The sequence below is a fragment of the Bubalus bubalis genome, chromosome 13, assembly GCF_019923935.1.
Source record: "Bubalus bubalis isolate 160015118507 breed Murrah chromosome 13, NDDB_SH_1, whole genome shotgun sequence".
NCBI classification, from domain to species: Eukaryota; Metazoa; Chordata; class Mammalia; order Artiodactyla; family Bovidae; genus Bubalus; species Bubalus bubalis.
Window position 1 is genome coordinate 56,468,881 of NC_059169.1, and position 18,979 is coordinate 56,487,859.

At 40.4% G+C, this 18,979-nt stretch overlaps 1 protein-coding gene across 1 annotated transcript in view; it reads right to left on the bottom strand.

Annotated features, from left to right (window-relative positions):
• The window catches only part of LOC102412116 (phospholipid-transporting ATPase IB), a 90,767-nt gene extending 72,209 nt beyond the window's left edge, over positions 1-18,558 (bottom strand). The window contains exons 1-7 of the mRNA XM_025262848.3: positions 18,474-18,558; positions 13,726-13,869; positions 10,578-10,677; positions 8,078-8,176; positions 6,955-7,000; positions 4,342-4,382; positions 2,667-2,740 (exon numbers count right to left, since the gene is read on the bottom strand). Of these exons, the coding sequence (XP_025118633.3) occupies positions 2,667-2,740; positions 4,342-4,382; positions 6,955-7,000; positions 8,078-8,176; positions 10,578-10,677; positions 13,726-13,826 (461 nt within the window). The 5' untranslated portion in view covers positions 13,827-13,869; positions 18,474-18,558. The remainder of the gene's footprint in view (positions 1-2,666; positions 2,741-4,341; positions 4,383-6,954; positions 7,001-8,077; positions 8,177-10,577; positions 10,678-13,725; positions 13,870-18,473) is intronic.
• Positions 18,559-18,979: the final 421 nt, after the last annotated feature.

Here is an 18,979-nt window from a genome sequence, read left to right on the forward strand (position 1 = left end):
CCATTACCTATCGATTTTACACATGTGTGCTAAGTTGCTTCAGTCATGTCTGACTCTTTGTAACCCTATGGACTGTAGCCTGCCAGGTTCCTCTGTCTATGGCATTCTCCAGGCAAGAACACTGGAGTGGGTTGCCATTTCCTTCTCCAAGGGATCTTCCTGACACAGGGAACAAACCCACATCTCTTATGTCTCCTGCATTGGCAGGTGGGTTCTTTACTGCTAATGCCACCTGGGAAGCCCCATGGTAAAGTATATATTTCAAGCTCCTCTCTCAATTTATCCTACCCTCTTCTTCCCCTGCTTTGAGTTTGCTCTCTCCATCTGAGTCTTTATTCCTATTCATAAGTGCCTTGACAGTTCTCAGCCCTTTGCTCTTCCAAATACATTTCTATTAACATTGTCTTTTACTTTCTGTATCTTATGATGTCTTGACATCTTACAAATCATGTTGGCTGGAGAGAGACTGCAACTCTCAAGGGCAATTGATCCTTAGAGACAGAGTAGGGCTCTACCAAGAGTGTGCCATCACGTGCAAACCAACCAATCCTGAGTCTGTGCTCCCTAAACACCTACTTTATCTAACTTTCACACACTTGTGCCCTAAATCATCCCAGGGCCTGGTACTCGGAAACAGGAGACCTATAGCCCAGAGCCCAGCAGAATAAGCCAAGACTGTTGTTGCTGTTCAGTCGTTAAGTCCAGTCCAACTTTTCATGACTCCATGGACTACAGCAGGCCAGGCTTCCCTGTCCTTCACTGTTTCCTGGAGTTTGCTCAAACTCATGTCCATTGAGTCGATGATGCCATCCAACCAGCTCATCCTCTGTTGACCCCTTCTCATCCTGCCCTCAATCTTTCCCAGCATCAGGGTCTTTTCCAATGAGTTGGCTCTTAGCATCAAGTGGCCAAAGTATTAGAGCTTCAGTTCAGTTCAGTTGCTCAGTCGTGTCCGACTCTTTGCGACCCCATGAATTGCAGCACGCCAGGCCTCCCTGTCCATCACCAACTCCTGGAGTTCACCCAGACTCATGTCCATCGAGTCCATGATCCCATCCAGCCATCTCATCCTCTGTCGTCCCCTTCTCCTCCTGCCCCCAATCCCTCCCAGCATCAGAGTCTTTTCCAATGAATCAACTCTTCAAATGAGGTGGCCAAAGTACTGGAGTTTCAGCTTTAGCATCATTCCTTCCAAAGAAATCCCAGGACTGATCTCCTTCAGAATGGACTGGTTGGATCTCCTTGCAGTCCAAGGGACTCTCAAGAGTCTTCTCTAACACCACAGTTCAAAAGCATCAATTCTTCAGCGCTCAGCTTTCTTCACAGTCTTCACATCCATGCATGACCACTAGAAAAACCATAGCCTTGACTAGACGGACCTTTGTTAACCAAGTAATATCTCTTCTTTTCAATATGCTATCTAGTTTGGTCATAACTTTCCTTCCAAGGAGTAAGCGTCTTTTAATTTCATGGCTGCAGTCACCATCTGCAGTGGTTTTGGAGCCCCCAAAAATAAAGTCTGACACTGTTTCCACTGTTTCCCCATTTATTTCCCATAAAGTGGTGGGACCAGAGGCCATGATCTTCATTTTCTGAATGTTGAGTTTTAAGCCAACTTTTTTACTCTCCTCTTTCACCTTCATCAAGAGGTTTTTTAGTTCCTCTTCACTTTCTGCCATAAGAGCTTAAGCGATCCTAAAGGGTTCACTCTGTCCTGCCCTGACTTTCCTCCAGAAATCTCACTAAAGGCTCTGACCTTGGCTTCCTCTCTCTCTCGTTTCTGCCTCCTGACCAAATGCAATGCCTCCCCTTTGACCCTGCATGGCAGGACATCGTGCCCTCTCTTGGGAAGTATAATGACTCTTCTCTCAATGGCATTGAAAGTCATCATTCAATCACCTGCACAAGCTCAAATCCCACAGGTACAAATTAGGTATTTATAATCAGCTCATCGATTCCCATTAAAATATGTTTGAGATTTTGGTTGGAATGGCAGTAAGCTTTTAGATCAGTCTGGCAGGAACTGACATCTTTATAATATTGAATCTTCCTATCCAAGAACATGATATATTTCTCCATACATTTAAGTCTTCCATTAAGCACTTGCATATGTTTTCTCAGATCTGTTCTTAAGTACCCTATCATTTTTGTTTCTATTGTAAAATATATCCTTTTATTACATGAGAATAAAACAAGATAATAAGTGTAAAATATTTTAGATTTGTTGAATATCTATAGAAACTGTAGAAGAAATAGAATTAACCTAAGAATCAGAATAAAAGAAAATATGTCCAGGGAAATGAAAGAAAAGATCATAAAAGTATAGAATATTAATCATCAATCTATGACCCAAATGCTAAACCTGGCCCCTGCTTATTTTCATAAATAAAGTTTTACTGGGACACAATCATTCTATTTGTTTACACTTTGCCTTTGGTTGTTTCTGATAGTACAGAAAAAGAGCTGAGTAGCTACAACAGAGATTGCACGGCCCACAAAGCTGAAGATATTTGCTATGTGTCCTTTTACAGAAAATGTTTGCAATCACTGGTCTCCAGTATAAAGAGATGGTGAAAGGAGTGAAAGAAGAAAAGGCCTTTGGTTTTTTTTTGTTTAATTTCTATTTCATAACAAAAGTTCCTTAAATGCCCACTAACATAACTAACCTGGAAGAAATCAGGACCATGTCTGCAGGAAGGAACTGCCCATTGGTGGCCTTCACAATGTCACCAACATTAACCTTTTAAACCAGGAGAGAAAACACAGAAACATGAATTTTAAAAATCACAATTAAAAGCAAAATCTGTCATATATTCTCAAGAAAAAGTATAAGATGAAAATCCTGAGTCCATGCTAATAAATTCACCTACATTAGAACAACTGAATCTCCTGATGCTTTCATTGCTCAGTGATATCCTCCATATAAATGCTGTCTTGTACCCACAGCAACAGGCTGTGAACCATTGACTTTAAGTCAACAACAAAGCCTTTGACTGTGTGGATCATAACAGTCTGAAAAATTCTTAAAGAGATGGGAATACCAGACCACCTTACCTGCCTCCTGAGAAATCTGTATGCAGGTCAAGAAGCAACAGTTAGAATTGGACATGGAACAACAGACTGGTTCCAAATTGGGAAAGGAGTACATCAAGGTTGTATATGGTCACCCTGCTTATTTAACTTACAGGTAGAGTACATCATGCGAAATGCTGGGGTGGATGAAGCACAAGCTGGAATCAAGATTGCTGGAGAAATATCAATAACCTCAGATATGCAAATGACACCACCTTTATGGAAGAAAGAGAAGAGGAACTAAAGAGCCTCTTGATGAAAGTGAAAGAGGAGAGTGAAAAAGCTGGCTTAAAACTCAACATTCAAAAAACAAAGATCATGACATCCAGTCCCATCACTTTGTGGCAAATAGATGGGAAAACAATGGAAACAGTGAGAGACTTTATTGGGGGGGGGGGCTCCAAAATCACTGCAGATGGTGACTGCAGCCATGAAATTAAAAGATACTTGTTCCTTGGAAGAAAAGCTATGACCAACCTAGACAGCATATTAAAAAGCAGAGATATTACTTTGCCAACAAATGTCCGTCTAGTCAAAGCTATGGTTTTTCCAGTAGTCATGTACGGATGTGAGAGTTGGACCATAAAGAAGGCTGAGCACCAAAGAATTTATGCTTTTGAACTGTGGTGTTGGAGAAGACTCCTGACAGTCCCTTGGACAGCAATGAGATCCAACCAGTCTTCCTAAAAGAAATCAGTCCTGAATATTTATTGGAAGGACTGATGCTGGAGCTGAAACTCCAATGCTTTTGTCACCTGATGTGAAGAACTGACTCATTAGAAAAGACCCTAATGCTGGGAAAGATTGAAGACAGGAAGAGGTGACCACAGAGGATGAGATGGTTGGATGGCATCACCGACTCAATGGACATGAGTTTGAGTAAACTCTGGGAGTTGGTGATGGACAGGAAGCCTAGTGTGCTTCAGTCAATGGGGTCGCAAAGAGTAGGACAAGACTGGGTGACTGAACTGAACTGAACTGAACTGACTTTAAATGGTCCATGCCGCAACATGGAGGTAACACCCAGGCACAGTGGAGGTGTGTAGACCTCTAGCCAGGCCAATTTAAGTTCAGATCCATTTCAGTCCTTCCTGGCCACATAACTTTGAACAAGAGGCTAGTTCTCTTTGATTCTCTATGTCCTCATAAACAACAACAACAAATGGGCAATATGATGATTTTGAAAGACATGCTTCACAGATAAAAATCTGTTAGCTTTAAATATGGTAGGTGCTTATGACTAAGTTAAGCATTAAAATACATTCTTACCTCTTTCCACAGAATCATTTGCCATGCATTCTGTCTTAACACTGAAAAAGAAACAGCTATGTATTCAGTGTAATAAAGACACATTTTCCCAAACACTACAGGCATTTCTTTATATTCTCTTTGTTAATTTAACTTTTATATAAACTGAAAGATTAATATGCACTTTACCAAAAAGAGCAATATACATAACATAACATGACAGGACAATGATATATATAAGATAATATAAATAGACAGGCAGATAGAGGCTGTGTTAAGTCACTTCCAATCCCAAGGGAAAACAGTTTGCTGTTGTATGCTAAAATACTGGCTGTAGCCTGAAGAGCAGCATTTTTCCAATCAAATACAGAGACAGCACATATCAAAACTAGGACTGAGAGAATATGTAACACCCAGATCTCTTTTACAGACATAAGAATTGTTAAAAAACAAAAAAGAATTGTTCGTATCCTGAATACTCTACCCTTCCCCATCTTTTATCTTTCCTTTTATTCTAGTTGATGTATTTACATAATTCTAACATATGGAAATAGAGTTTCCTTCCGGTTTTTGTTACTTATTTCTATATTTCTTTAAATATCAACATGTTATAAAACATATTACAAGTATCTACTTGAATAGAAAGAGAAATTAAGGAAACAATTCCATTCACCTTTGCAATGAAAAGAATAAAATACTTAGGAATATATCTACCTAAAGAAACTAAAGACCTATATATAGAAAACTATAAAACACTGGTGAAAGAAATCAAAGAGGACACTAACAGATGGAGAAATATACCATGTTCATGGATTGGAAGAATCAGTATAGTGAAAATGAGTATACTACCCAAAGCAATTTATAGATTCAATGCAATCCCTATCAAGCTACCAACGGTATTCTTCACAGAGCTAGAACAAATAATTTCACAATTTGTATGGAAATACAAAAAACCTCCAATAGCCAAAGCAATCTTGAGAAAGAAGAATGGAACTGGAGGAATCAACCTGCCTGACTTCAGGCTCTACTACAAAGCCACAGTCATCAAGACAGTATGGTACTGGCACAAAGACAGAAATATAGATCAATGGAACAAAATAGAAAGCCCAGAGATAAATCCATGCACCTATGGACACCTTATCTTTGACAAAGGAGGCAAGAATATACAATGGATCAAAGACAATCTCTTCAACAAGTGGTGCTGGGAAAACTGGTCAACCACTTGTAAAAGAATGAAACTTGACCACTTTCTAACACCATACACAAAAATAAACTCAAAATGGATTAAAGATCTAAACGTAAGACCAGAAACTATAAAACTCCTAGAGGAGAACATAGGCAAAACACTCTCTGACATACATCACAGCAGGATCCTCTATGACCCACCTCCCAGAATATTGGAAATAAAAGCAAAAATAAACAAATGGGACCTAATTAAACTTTAAAGCTTCTGCACAACAAAGGAAACTATAAGCAAGGTGAAAAGACAGCCTTCAGAATGGGAGAAAATAATAGCAAATGAAGCAATTGACAAACAACTAATCTCAAAAATATACAAGCAACTCCTACAGCTCAATTCCAGAAAAATAAATGACCCAATCAAAAAATGGGCCAAAGAACTAAATAGACATTTCTCCAAAGAAGACATACAGATGGCTAACAAACACATGAAAAGATGCTCAACATCACTCATTATCAGAGAAATGCAAAGCAAAACCACTATGAGGTACTATTTCATGCCAGTCAGAATGGCTGCGATCCAAAAGTCTACAAGCAATAAATGCTGGAGAGGGTGTGGAGAAAAGGGAACCCTCTTACACTGTTGGTGGGAATGCAAACTAGTACAGCCACTATGGAGAACAGTGTGGAGATTCCTTAAAAAACTGGAAATAGAACTGCCTTATGACCCAGCAATCCCACTGCTGGGCATACACACTGAGGAAACCAGAAGGGAAAGAGACACGTGTAGCCCAATGTTCATCGCAGCACTGTTTATAATAGCCAGGACATGGAAGCAACCTAGATGCCCATCAGCAGATGAATGGATAAGAAAGCTGTGGTACATATACACAATGGAGTATTACTCAGCCATTAAAAAGAATACATTTGAATCAGTTCTAATGAGGTGGATGAAACTGGAGCCTATTATACAGAGTGAAGTAAGCCAGAAAGAAAAACACCAATACAGTATACTAACGCATATATATGGAATTTAGAAAGATGGTAACAATAACCCTGTATATGAGACAGCAGAAGAGACACTGATGTATAGAACAGTCTTTTGGACTCTGTGGGAGAGGGAGAGGGTGGGATGATTTGGGAGAATGGCATTGAAACATGTATAATATCATATATGAAACAAGTCGCCAGTCCAGGTTCGAGGCACGATACTGGATACTTGGGGCTGGTACACTGTGATGACCCAGAGGGAGGGTATGGGGAGGGAGGAGGGAGGAGGGTTCAGAATGGGGAACACATGTATACCTGTGGCAGATTCATTTTGATATATGGCAAAACCAATACAATATTGTAAAGTTAAAAAATAAAATAAAAATTAAAAAAAAAGTATCTACTTGATGAATTTGAATATTTTCTTAGAGTGAAATAGGGTAGAAGCTAAATCTAATATCTTACCTATTGTGTTCTTTGAGTTAACTAATTTGTCTGCCATATGTCGTTTCTGTTACAGGAAAAAAAATAGCCATGATATCAAAAGTTTGAAATGAATCATTCAAATCACAATACAAGACACAGTGGGTTTAAAAAGAATAGAAGTAGTAAACCTAACTATAAAGCAGGTTTTTGGCTATAACCGATTTCACTCTCCTTTCACCTTTACATTACTTCCTAAACTGAGGTGTGCACTAAGGGAGGCCGACCACCAACGTGGTCAAGTGTGGGACCTCTAGAACCAGCTTGCCCTGGCTGATGTCCCAACTCTGCCCCTGACTGTGACAGCCTCATCAGGTCACTGACTTGTCTGTGCCTCAGTTTAAATGAATTCACACACACACACACAGATATTGATACACAGCACAGTGCCTGCTGCATAGTAAAGTGCTTCCTTGAAATGTTAACATTTCATGTGATGTTTGTAATGATTATTTGGCAAAACACATAATTGGCTATGCTGAATATTGCCCCAATTTAACCAAAAGCTTTTAAGTTTGAAAAATTGTTTCGTACTATAAACCAGTTGAAAGGCCTAACAGATTTAACTGATGACATAACAAGCTGGCAGGAGTAAGGCAGAAACGTACAAATGACCACCACTGGCTATTTTAGAAACGAGCATTAGGACTGTAGGTGAGGAGGAGACAACTCTAGAGCGACCCCTGCAGCAGCAAAAGAAAACACTGTTAGCTATCTGTCTTATTTTCCTACTGAAATCTGCAGGCGCCTGTAAAATCACTCCTCCGCCAAGGTTATAGGAGTAACGAAGTAAGAGCACAATTTGTGTGCACATCCTTCTCTGCCATCTAGGATTCTCTCCTCTGGCTGGATTGTGTCCCCACAGATACTATCACAGTTCTCAGAACTGATATGAAGTCCTGCTGGCCTCTCAAATACACATACGATTAAAAAAAAGAAACCTCAAAACTTTAATTCACTCTTCATATCAACTATGGATTTAAACAACCATACAGTTCCAACCAGTAGCCTGAAATTTAAAAAAAAAAAAAAAAAACAGAGCAAGAAATACACCTCTTACATTCAAGGCAGTGGTTTTGAGAGCATTTACTAACAGCAAACTTACATAATCTTCTACAATCTCTTTAATGCCTGAAATTACAAGAATAACTAGCAGAGGCACCAGAGTTGTGTATTTTCCCGTTGGAGATACGTCTGGAATTTGCTGCAAAATAGAGTTACACTATTAATTTCATAAGTCCTTATTATATTTTGCATACACTGCAAGTTACACTGCTAATGGCATGATCCAGGACGTGACAACAAGACACATTAAATATAACGGAAAAGGATTCAGGATACCAAAATCACCCCAGAGTGTGACACTACATACTCAAAGTCAAAAAGTCAGTGTTAGTCACTCAGCTGTGTCCAGCTCTGTGAGACCCCATAGACTATACAGGCTGCCAGGCTCCTCTGTCCATGGAATTCTCCAGGAAAGAATACTGGAGTGGGTTGCCATTCCCTTCTCCAGGGGATCTTCCTGACACGGGGTTTGAAAACTGGTCTCCCACGTTTGCGGGCAGATTCTTTACTATCTGAGCCACAAGGGAAGCCCAGACACTAAATGTTATACACTACGGATAAGTCCCCAGAGCAACTGCTTAATAACATTTCAGTCATTGTGTTACCTTTCTAATAGACACTTTATTATGCTTTGGTTGAAACAGCTCAAAACCTCAATGTTTAAAATAACATCTTTGGGGGAAATTCCTTGGCAGTCTAGCGGTTAGGACTCCACACTTTCATTGCCAAAGGCTTGGGTTCAATCCCTGGTCAAGGAACTAAGATTCCACAAGCCCCACAGCCAAAAATTAAATTTTAAAATAATAAAGAAAACAGCATCTTTTCAAAATAGCTAAATCCAAATGGTCAGCTATCTTAATCTTACTTCTTTTTGAGGAAGAGGAGAAATTTTTTGGAGGCCCAGAAGAATAATGTTTCCTGGGTACAAGTTACCTGTGGACAGTGCTCTAGGGCTACCCCCTACTGTCTAAATTGTGAAAAATAAAGCAATTGAAACTGAGGTTGTAGTTGCTTTCTGATGGACGCAAGGGTAGGTGAGGTCTGGGGTCTGACCCTTTAGTTTTCCAGATTTAGACAAGTTCTCGTTCAGTCCCTCAGTCGGGTCTGACTCTCTGCAACTTCATGGACTGCAGCACACTAGGATCCACTATCTCTGGGCATTTGCTCAAATTCATGTCCATTGAGTCAGTGTTGCTATCCAACCATCTCATCCTCTGCCATCCACTTCGCCTTTTACCTTCGATCCTTCCTAGCTTCAGCGTCTCTTCCAGGGAGTCAACTCTTTGCATCACATGGCCAGAGTATTGGCACATCAGCTTCAGCATCAATCCTGCCAGTGAATGCTCGGGGTTGATTTCCTTTAGGATTGTCTGGTTTGATCTCCTTGCAGTCCAAGGGACTCTAAAGAGTCTTCTCCAGCATCACAGTTCAAAAGCATCAGTTCTTCAGCACTGGGCCTTCTTTATGGTCCAATTCTCACATAATTGCTGGAAATACCATAGCTTTGAATATATGGACCTTTGTCAGCAAAGTAATGTCTCTGCTTTTTGATATGCTGTGTAGGTTTGCCATAGCCTTACTTCCAGGGAGCAAGCGTTTTTTAATTTCATGGCTGTGGTCACCATCTGCAGTGATTTTGGAGCCCAAGAAAATAAAATCTGCCACTGCTTCCATGTTTTCTTCTTCTGTTTTCCAGGAAGTGATGGGACTAGATGCCACGACCTTTGTTTTTTTAATGTTGAGTTTTAAGTCAGTATTTAGACTATATTTCCAGACGTGGACCTAGGTGCACTCTCTATGCTGTCTTAGTACTTTTGCTTGCTTATTATTTCTGTGTATAATAGTACATACACCTAGTTCAGCCTTAAAAGACGGAAATTTTGTCATATGTGCAGCGTGGATGACCCTTGAGAAAATTATGGAAGTGATAAAAGCCCGTCACAGAAGGACAATCCTATGACTCCGCTGATATGAGGTATCTAAAACAGTCAAACTAACAGAATTATCAAGGAGAACAGTGGGTGCCAGAGGCTGGCGATGGTGGGGGGTGGGGGTGGGGGGGACCTGTTACTCAGTGAGTAGAAAGCTTCAGTTATGCAGGATGAAGACGTTCTAGAGATCTGCTGGGCAGCAAAGGTCCTGCAGTACTAGCACTTTATTGGAGATTGGAGACTTAAAAGTTTGTTAAGGTGCTAGACCTCATGTTAAGTGTTCTTATTATCGGCAGGGGAGATGTTATTTTAAACTAACATGAAAGAGTGAATTATATCTTTCAAAACACAGTAAAATCATCTTGTTATGGAGGTAGCACAAATGACAAAAGTCACTTCAAATATATCTCATTAATTCATCTACTGTTCACCAACATGTCTTTCAGCCCAGAAATGGAGTTTAGTGTCTCACTGAGTAAGTTAAATATTTGAAGAAGAGAGTTCTCTCTTTATAGTGCTTAAACTTATTCTCTGTGTCACACTCATGAGATTGTTGTACCTTTTGTACTTCTTAGAAATCTGAATCTAACAACATGTTCAAAACATCACCTGCAATATAGTGATGAACAGGAAGAAGGCGTTGGCAGTTTTGCTAAACTGCAGATACAAATATCGAGGGAGAAATGACCACATGCTGTATTTGGCTGTGCTGTGGGTAGAAAGGTAGAAAGTTAACCTTCTGAATAAAAACAATGGAAAACACAAAATTTGGTTACAACTCAGAAGTGGATAAAACATTGTTTTAAATTGCTGTGACTTTTCTAAAGATATTGTCTTTTTTCACAGCATTCATTGTTACCTTTAAAAAAACCCAAGGTAGAAGAAGAATTTCCCCATTTCATGAAGTACTGTGAATACATAGGCAGATGTGGAGAACCAAGGATCTGAAAGCAGAGAGCAGCATGCTATCTAGACGTATGCATGACTGGATCCCTTTGCTGTTCAACTAAAACTATCACAAAATTGTTAATCAGCTATACTCCAATACATAGCAAAAAATTCAAAAGAAAAAAAATAAACACATGCAAATGAGAAGGTAATAAGGAACACAACCTGGTAATGAGCAAAATTTTGATATATAAAAATATAAGTTCTGTTCAGAAAGAAAGCACTATAAGACTGAAAAATGATAACCAACTAGGAAAAATATATTTGTAGCACATAGGAAAAAGAGGCTAATATCTCTAGTATACAGTGAGTCTTTAAAAACCATTAAGCAAACAACATTTACCATAATATAAAAATGGATCTAAAGCATAAACAAGTAATTATCAAAAGAATAAATACAAGTGGCCAGTAAACATAAAGCAAGCAAATAGACTTTTAATAATCAAAGGAATAAAAACAAAGAGAGGCTTTCACATCTCACACCGATGACTGAGTGACTGAGCAATCCCAGCATTATTAGCAAGGACACAAGGAAATATGAGCTCTCAAACTGATGATGTAGGTGTAAACCGGCATCATCGCTGGTGAAGGCTATTTAACACGTATAAAAGCATAGACAGTGTGTCTTTTGGTCTAGGATAGCGTCTAGTCTATTTGAGCTGCTGTAACAAACATACCATAAACTGGGTGCTTATAAACAACCAACATTTATTTCTCACAGTTCCAGAGTCTGGGGGGTCTGAGATCATGGCACCAGCAAATTCAGTGTCTGGTGGGTGTCCACTTCACCACCGACATTCTCAGTGTAACCTCACATTGTGGAAGGGGCAAGGCAGTTCTCTGGGGCCCTTTTATAAGGTCGCAAGTCCACTAATGAGGACTCTGCCCGAATGACCCCATCATTTCCCAAGGGCTCCACCTCCTAAAACATCACATTGGAGGGCTAGGATTTCAACATATGAACTTTGGGGGAATTCAGACCATGACAGAGAGATGATAGGTAGATATGACTGGTTTAAAAATTTTAGCTCTGCTGCTGCTGCTGCAAAGTCAACCTCAGTCGTGTCTGACTCTGTGCGACCCCTTAGATGGCGGCCCGCCAGGCTCAGCCATCCCTGGGATTCTCCAGGCAAGAACACTGGAATGGGTTGCCATTTCCTTCTCCAGTGCATGAAAGTGAAAGGCAAAAGTGAAGTCGTTCAGTCGTGTCTGACTCTTAGCGACCCCATGGATTGCAGCCTACCAGGCTCCTCCGTCCATGGGATTTTCCAAGCAAGAGTACTATAAATCCAAAAATATAAAGAATCAAATTCTTCAAATATCTTTGTAAAATCTATTGAAGTATGGTTAATTTAAAAAAATGTGTTCTGGGTACCTCATTTATCTTTAATACTTTCCTCTTTTCATATACTCCTTATATTCTTTATTATGTTTGGATTTGCCAGATATTATGCAAGTTATTTTACCAAACTTTTGGAGTTTTTAGATAGGAAATTTAATATTTCTTCTTTTAATTCATCCTCATCGAATTTGAAGAATTCCCTAGGCAGGATGTTTTTGAAAGACTCATGAACTATATAGAATTAATAATTAGCAACCCAAAACTGTTCTTCAAGTTCATTACATTTAATAACTTTTAAGACTATTGATATATAAAATAATTTTATAAATATTAAAGCCAGAGCCAAATTTAAAAGAAGTTAAGTTTCTTCATCATGTGTCTTTTAAAAATCAGATGTTTTATTCTCCCTTCATTTAGGAGGTTATCCTCCAAAGACCCAGTATTACGGTGGTGGGTTTCCAATTCTGTTTTCCACCAGGTGTAGCCTTAGGTTTGAGTTCCCTCCTCCCACTGAGCATGAAATCTGAAGCCCTAAGTCACCAGAACTGGGCAGGTGTCCTCAGAAACCAGCCACATCAGCATCCTTGACCTCTTTGGGTTCCTGCTTTGCCTTCATTTTTGGCTTCAGAGATATCCTCTTTCTCTTGCCAAGTCAGTGATGTACATTTTTGAGCTCTTTGATTAGTTAGTTAATAGTGAAAAAGCTTACTGACTACTGAGCTCATGTATCCAACCTCTGGCCTTAGAGCCTGGTTTTAAAAAAAATAAAGAATATATGTATATGTGTGTGTGTGTGTGTGTGTGTATGTATAAACACATATATATGTGTGTGTGCGTATGTGTGTTAGTTCCTCAGTCATGTCCAACTCTTTGCGACCCCATGGACTATAGACCACCAGGTTCCTCTGTCCATGGAAGTCTCCAGAATACTGGAGTGGGTAGCCATTTCCTTCTCCAGGGGATCTTCCTGACCCAGGGATAGAACCCAGGTCTCCTGCATTGCAGGTGGATTCTTTACCATCTGAACCACCAGGGAAGTTATAAACATATATATGGAAAAAGTCCCTTTTAGGCTTTCATCTAAACTGCCTCTGCAGAGTTTCAGTACTCAGCTCAGTGAATTCCTCAGGAAGCAGAACTCTTCCTAGCTAATGCTCATTCCCCAGTGGGTGATGTTGGTGGGTGGCTCCCCTGGCGAGGGCTTTCCCCCGCTCCCTAGCAAGTGGTTTTGCTAGAGCACTCTCAGCTGGTGGGTGGGTGCCTGTGAATGGGGACAAGTCAGAGCAGAGAGCGACTTCAAGAAGCCTCAAAGGGGAGGTGGAGACAAATCCTATTCTCTGCAGTGAGTTCCTGCAGGTCCAAGAATGCTGTTCTAGCCTGGAGCATCCACACACAGTGTTGTTTATTGCGGAGAAGACCACAGCCTCCTTCCTCCTTCCTCTCCTCCTACCTCCACAGTCTTCTCACCTGATGGAGTTTTCGCAGAAAGCGTTCCTAAGGGGTTCGTTGAGGTAAATGGTGCGGCCCATTGGCACGTCTGCTCCTTGCAGAGATTGCCTCCAGCCCATCTTTTCCTCCACCTCTGACAGCCCCCAGAGAAGCGAACGGGTCCTGTGACAAGAAGGCACCAAGATATTACATGGAAACTCAGGTGAAGGCAGGCTCCAGGGAGGGCAGCAGGGACTCTGTGTGTGTGTGTCTGTGTGTGTGTGGAAGGGTCACACACAGCCTCTCCTGAGTTCCCTGGGGAGGACAGCATTCTTTGCCCCCAGGGATCATGACCTGGGCCAAGAGAGATAGGGCAGCCTTCCCCTGCTGCCCTGCATGGAGGGGACAGCCGGACTCCTCCACAGCTCACATACCCCACCCCTCCCCTGCCCTAAGGCTCTGGGTGGGCACAGGGCCCAAGAAAGGGGTGAGGGACCATGAATTAGGACCCAGCGGCTGGACCCAGAAAGAGGTGGAGGCAAGAGACAGAAGAAATGGAAGCAGAGGGGGGTATGGGATGGGTGCCCCCTCTGAAGAGTGTCTTGGCTAAGGAGCAATGGCTCCCAGATCAGAAACCTGAACCCTGACCAAGATGACCTTCATCTAGACTAAAGTCCAAACAGGTGTCTTTCTGCCTGCAGGCCCTTGAAGTCACTTTTCTTTTTTCTAAAGTATTCTGTTTAGATAACCTGTAATTGTAACTAAACTTACTCTAAGCCCTTTTAAATGAATGTAAATCTCAAAAGACCTTTACCAACTTTAAGATTCAGGGAATCTTTCTCAAGGACCTGGGATATCTCCAAAAAGCAATCACCCAGGACCATAGCCTCCTGACTTCAGCTGACGCCCTGCTCAAAGCTGGAAAACTCCCTCCTATTGTGAAAGGGGAGAAGCTGTGCTTTTCCTTTGGGTAAAGTGAATGTTCAAACCCTGGATTGCCCATGATCCCCCTCTTCCCCACCTCAGCTCTTAAAAATCTCTCTCCAGTCCTTTGTGTCAGCTGAGTTGAGTTCTGTCTCCCTTCTTTCTGCAAGAGTCTTAAATAGTCTTCCTTGCCTATGTAGCTTTCCTACTCGGACATCTACCAACTGAAGAAGAAGGAAGGCTTTTGACCAAAGGGCCAAAGGTAGCTTTGTTTGTGGTGAGAGGGAGAGGCCAGCTAGGGGAGGGGCTCTGGCCTGTGCACCATCCACACGGAGAAAGTAATTGTGTATCTGTCCATAGCCCACATTGCCCAGATTTGTCAAAATTCTTTCAGCTCAGGATTAAAGTAGATGTTCAGATTCTCTGCATCAGGGATTGGACCCTCATGGCATCACTGACTCGATGGACGTGAGTCTCAGTGAACTCCAGGAGTTGGTGATGGACAGGGAGGCCTGGCGTGCTGCGATTCATGGGGTCGCAAAGAGTTGGACACAACTGAGCGACTGATCTGATCTGATCTGATCTGAATTGTAGCTTAGTCTAGGTATTTTTCTTCCCACATTTCACTAACAAAGTATCCATGAGTGAGGGGAAGATACAAGAGAAACACAAGAAAAGAGGTGACTGACAGCTAAGCTGCTGCTGATGGAAGTAAACAAAGCTCTGGGTCTTCACCCAACCAGAGACCTGTGTCATCAGGGCTACCTCTTAAAGCCTGCTGACCTGCAACCTAAGGGAAGGTTGCCAGTGGCCGACTGTTCCCACTGGGAAGGGCCAAGCCTAAGGCGATGCCCCTGCTCACCTCCTTCCTCAGCAGGTACCTGGGCTGGAGAGTGGCCCAGGAAACTGAGCAGCAGGAAAAAGTGATCCAGCACAGGATCCATGCAAAGCATGCAGCCTTTTGCCCAAAATATGACAAAGTCAAAGGAACAAAAGACAAAGGGAATTGTGGTTTGCATATCAAAAGAATTAAGTAACAAAACACATAGAAAATGCATCTGCTTTAAAAGAAATTAAATACAGCCATGATGAAACAAGAGCTCAAAACAAATCATTTTTTAAAGTGATAATAGAGACTTCCCTGGGGGTACAGTGGTTAAGACTTTGCCTTCCAATACAAGGGGTGAAGGTTCAATTCCTGGTATGGGAGCTAAGATCCCACAATGCTTTCTGGCCAAAAAACCAAAGCATAAAACAGAAGAAATATTGTAATAAATTCAATACAGACTTTAATAATGGTTCACATTAAAAAAATCTTCAAAAAGTAAAGTGATAATAAAACTTGAGAAGAATTTTCAACTGACCTGAAAGAGCTCAAGGAAGAAATGAAAGAGCAAAATACCTTAAGAAAATGAAAAGCTACATTGAAGCAACTCAAATAATAACTGAAGAGAGGGGTGTGCTGCACATATTACAGAAAACTAAGCAAGATGAAATTTGAAAGAGCGCAGAGGATAAAGAATTGGAGAAAAATTATAAATTTAGGACAAAGTATATCCAATGTGTGTATATTTGTTGTCCTTGAGAAAGAAACAAAAAATGTGAAAAAATTAGCTAAGCAGTTACTAATGCAAATAAAAATATTCAAAGCCATGGTAGAATAAGCTTGTTATTAAAGACTTTTAAGGGGCATGACATGATTAAGGAAAATCTGATACAAAACAATCAATGCTCAATGCCAAGACACTTCCTGACAAAGTTTGCTGGACTTTAAGAATAATGAAAAACAGATCATTATTCTTTTTTTTTAAATCATTATTCTCAATCAAAAGCTAGTTTATTCAATGCATTTATTTGGCTGTGTGGGGTCTTGGTTGCAGTACTGGGGGTCCTCCCTGTGTCTTGTGTTGTGCAGGCTGCAGACCGCCAGGGCTCAGTTGTTACAGCAGACAGGTTTAGTTGCCGTGGCATGCGGGATCTTAGTTCTAAGAATAGGGATCAAACCCACATCCTTGCATTGCAAGGCAGATTCTTAACCACCGGACCACCAGGGAAGTCCCCTAAAACCAATTTAATCACCTACAAAGTTTGGAAGGAAAGGAAATCCTGGGGCCACACTTATACTCTACCACTGAAACATTCAAGCCAGAGACAGAAGATTGAATATCCCACCAAGAAATGAATGAAAAACTTTGGTAATCAAGACTAGTAGTTAAGCAGTGATTTATTTAGACACAAAAGTAAGGCTTTAGATAATGGTGGGCAATCTTATTGTGACCAAACTCTCTACTGAAACATTTTAAAATGCTAAAAAAGAAAAAAAATTGTTTTAAGTTTTTTGAATGCATTGAATAGTCAAGATGAGAGCTATTATTGGGCAAAAATTCAGTCAAAAGCAAAAAGTCCAGAAAAATAGGTGAAAAAAATAAAAAAGCACTTTTTCCAAGAAGAAATTTGCAAAGTCCTACTAAAGTTAACTATAGAGAAATAGAGGGTATATAAGTCAAGGCTCAGGTCCTGAAAGGCTTAGGGAATCTGAAAGAACCCTGTGATCACACAGATTCATCTCCTGAGGAAGGAGAGAGAAAAAGGGAAGAGGGAAAGAGAAAGGAAGGGAGGGAGTGAGGGAGGGAGTAAGGAAGGAAGGAGACAGAGAACACATCCTGGGAGGCTATAACTTCTGGTGGGCTGGCTGTCTAGCAAAATAACCCAAACTGGCACCACCAGAGTTGAAAGAAACCTCAAGCTTCATTTAAAAGGGTTCAGCACTGGTAGGGCTAGAAATGACTGAAACGAATAGGAGTCCACTCCAAAGAAAAATACCATCATCCTAAGCCTCAAAAAAATCCCCACAAATTACTTATGGAGGGGAAGGAGTAATATACAGCCAAAAAAGGAAGCAAAGCATCATAAATAATCAGCATTATAAATAAAAGATGGCAGAAACTACCCACTAAAGATTTCAAATGCTTGAGTTAGAAGGTACAGATTTCTTTAGAAAGAAAATAACCATATAAAAAAAAGCACAAGCTTTAACATACCTATATGGAGAGAAACTATGAGAAGTAACCCAACAAGTGTGAAAAAGAATCAGACAAAACCTCTATAAATGAGGAAAGTCATAGTCAAACTTAAAAATTCAGTGGACAAATTTGGTAGCAGATAGGCTACTGCTGAAAGTGAAAATAATAAGATGAAATAGAGATCTGAGAAATTATGAAAAATACAGCTTGGGGAAGGGAATAGATGGAATATACATAAAGAAATTCAAGTCAATAAAGTAAAATGATCTAACAAAAATTTAATTGGAGTCTCACAGGGAAAAGAGAGGAGAAAAAAAATGGAGCAGAAGCAACATGTGAAGAACCAATGGCTATGACTCTTCCATAAAAGCAAGAAAACCAACAAATATTTATAAGATAAATAAAAACAAAATCATACTTACACATGTAGTAAATACAGAAAACAAAAGTCAAAGGGAAAATCTTAAAGTTAGCCACAGAAAAATAAGAGGGGAAGCAGGAACTCTTCCCGAAATATTTTATGAAGCCACATTACAGTGATACCAAAACCAAAGTCATTACAAGAAAAAAATGGTACAAAATACTTTATAAACAGGGACACAACAATCTTTAGCAAAGTATTTAAAATCTACCACTATGCAAAATGATTATACATCATAATTTTTATAGGTGGAATTGTGTTTCCCCACCAAAGGAAACATTAATATATTGACATCCTGAACTTGGAGTAGTACCTCAATGTGATCATATTCGGAAATATATTGTCTAGATCTGATTGGGCCACTATAATAGAATACCACAGATAGGGTAGTTTATAAACAACAGAAATCTGTTTCTCACAATTTTGGAAGCTGAGAAGTTCGAGATCAAGACACCAGCATGATCACGTTCTGATAAGGACCATCCACCTGATTCATAACTGGAGCATTCTGTGTTCTCACCTGGAAGAGGGTCTATGGTGCCTCTGGACCCTCTTTTATGAGGCAATAATCCCATTGATGAGAGCGCCACTTTCATGACTAAGCTCCTTCCGAAGGCCCCATCTACAAATACCATCACCTTTGGGGGGTTAGGATTTCAACATATGAATGGGAGGCAGGACACAAACTTGAAAACCATAGCATAAGTTGTTCACAGATTTAACTAAATTAAGATGATGTCATTAGGATGAACCCGAATCCAATGTAACTAGTGTCCTTATAAAAGAGAGAAATTTGGGCTCAGAGGCAGACACACAAATAGAGGGAAGATGTGCAGAGACAGAGCATGTCACATGAAGATGGACGTAAAGAATGGAATTCTGTTGACACAGGCCAGAAACCGAAAGAATGAATGATCCTTCTCTA